The following is a 212-nucleotide window of genomic DNA, read 5'->3' as shown; positions in this document are numbered from 1 at the left end:
TGAGAGGGCGGCAGGGGGGGCGGCGGGCCTGCGGGAAGAGCAGCGCTATGGACTGTCGTGCGGACGGCTGGGGCAGGACAACATCACCGTCCTGCATGTGAAGCTCACCGAGACGGCGATCCGGGCGCTCGAGACCTACCAGAGCCACAAGGTGAGCTGGCCGGGCTCGGAGAGGGAGAGGGCGCCCCCCACAGCCTGGCCCCATCCCCCGC

At 71.2% G+C, this 212-nt stretch overlaps 1 protein-coding gene across 1 annotated transcript in view; it reads left to right on the top strand.

Annotated features, from left to right (window-relative positions):
- The window catches only part of ELL2 (elongation factor, RNA polymerase II, 2), an 84,354-nt gene that overhangs the window by 1,144 nt on the left and 82,998 nt on the right, over positions 1 to 212 (top strand). The window contains exon 2 of the mRNA XM_005871543.2: positions 7 to 151. Within this exon, the coding sequence (XP_005871605.1) occupies positions 7 to 151 (145 nt within the window). The remainder of the gene's footprint in view (positions 1 to 6; positions 152 to 212) is intronic.

The sequence above is a fragment of the Myotis brandtii genome, unplaced genomic scaffold (assembly GCF_000412655.1).
Source record: "Myotis brandtii unplaced genomic scaffold, ASM41265v1 scaffold344, whole genome shotgun sequence".
Taxonomy (NCBI): Eukaryota; Metazoa; Chordata; class Mammalia; order Chiroptera; family Vespertilionidae; genus Myotis; species Myotis brandtii.
The sequence above is the reverse complement of the archived record's forward strand: the minus strand, read 5'-3'. Positions and strand labels throughout refer to the sequence as shown.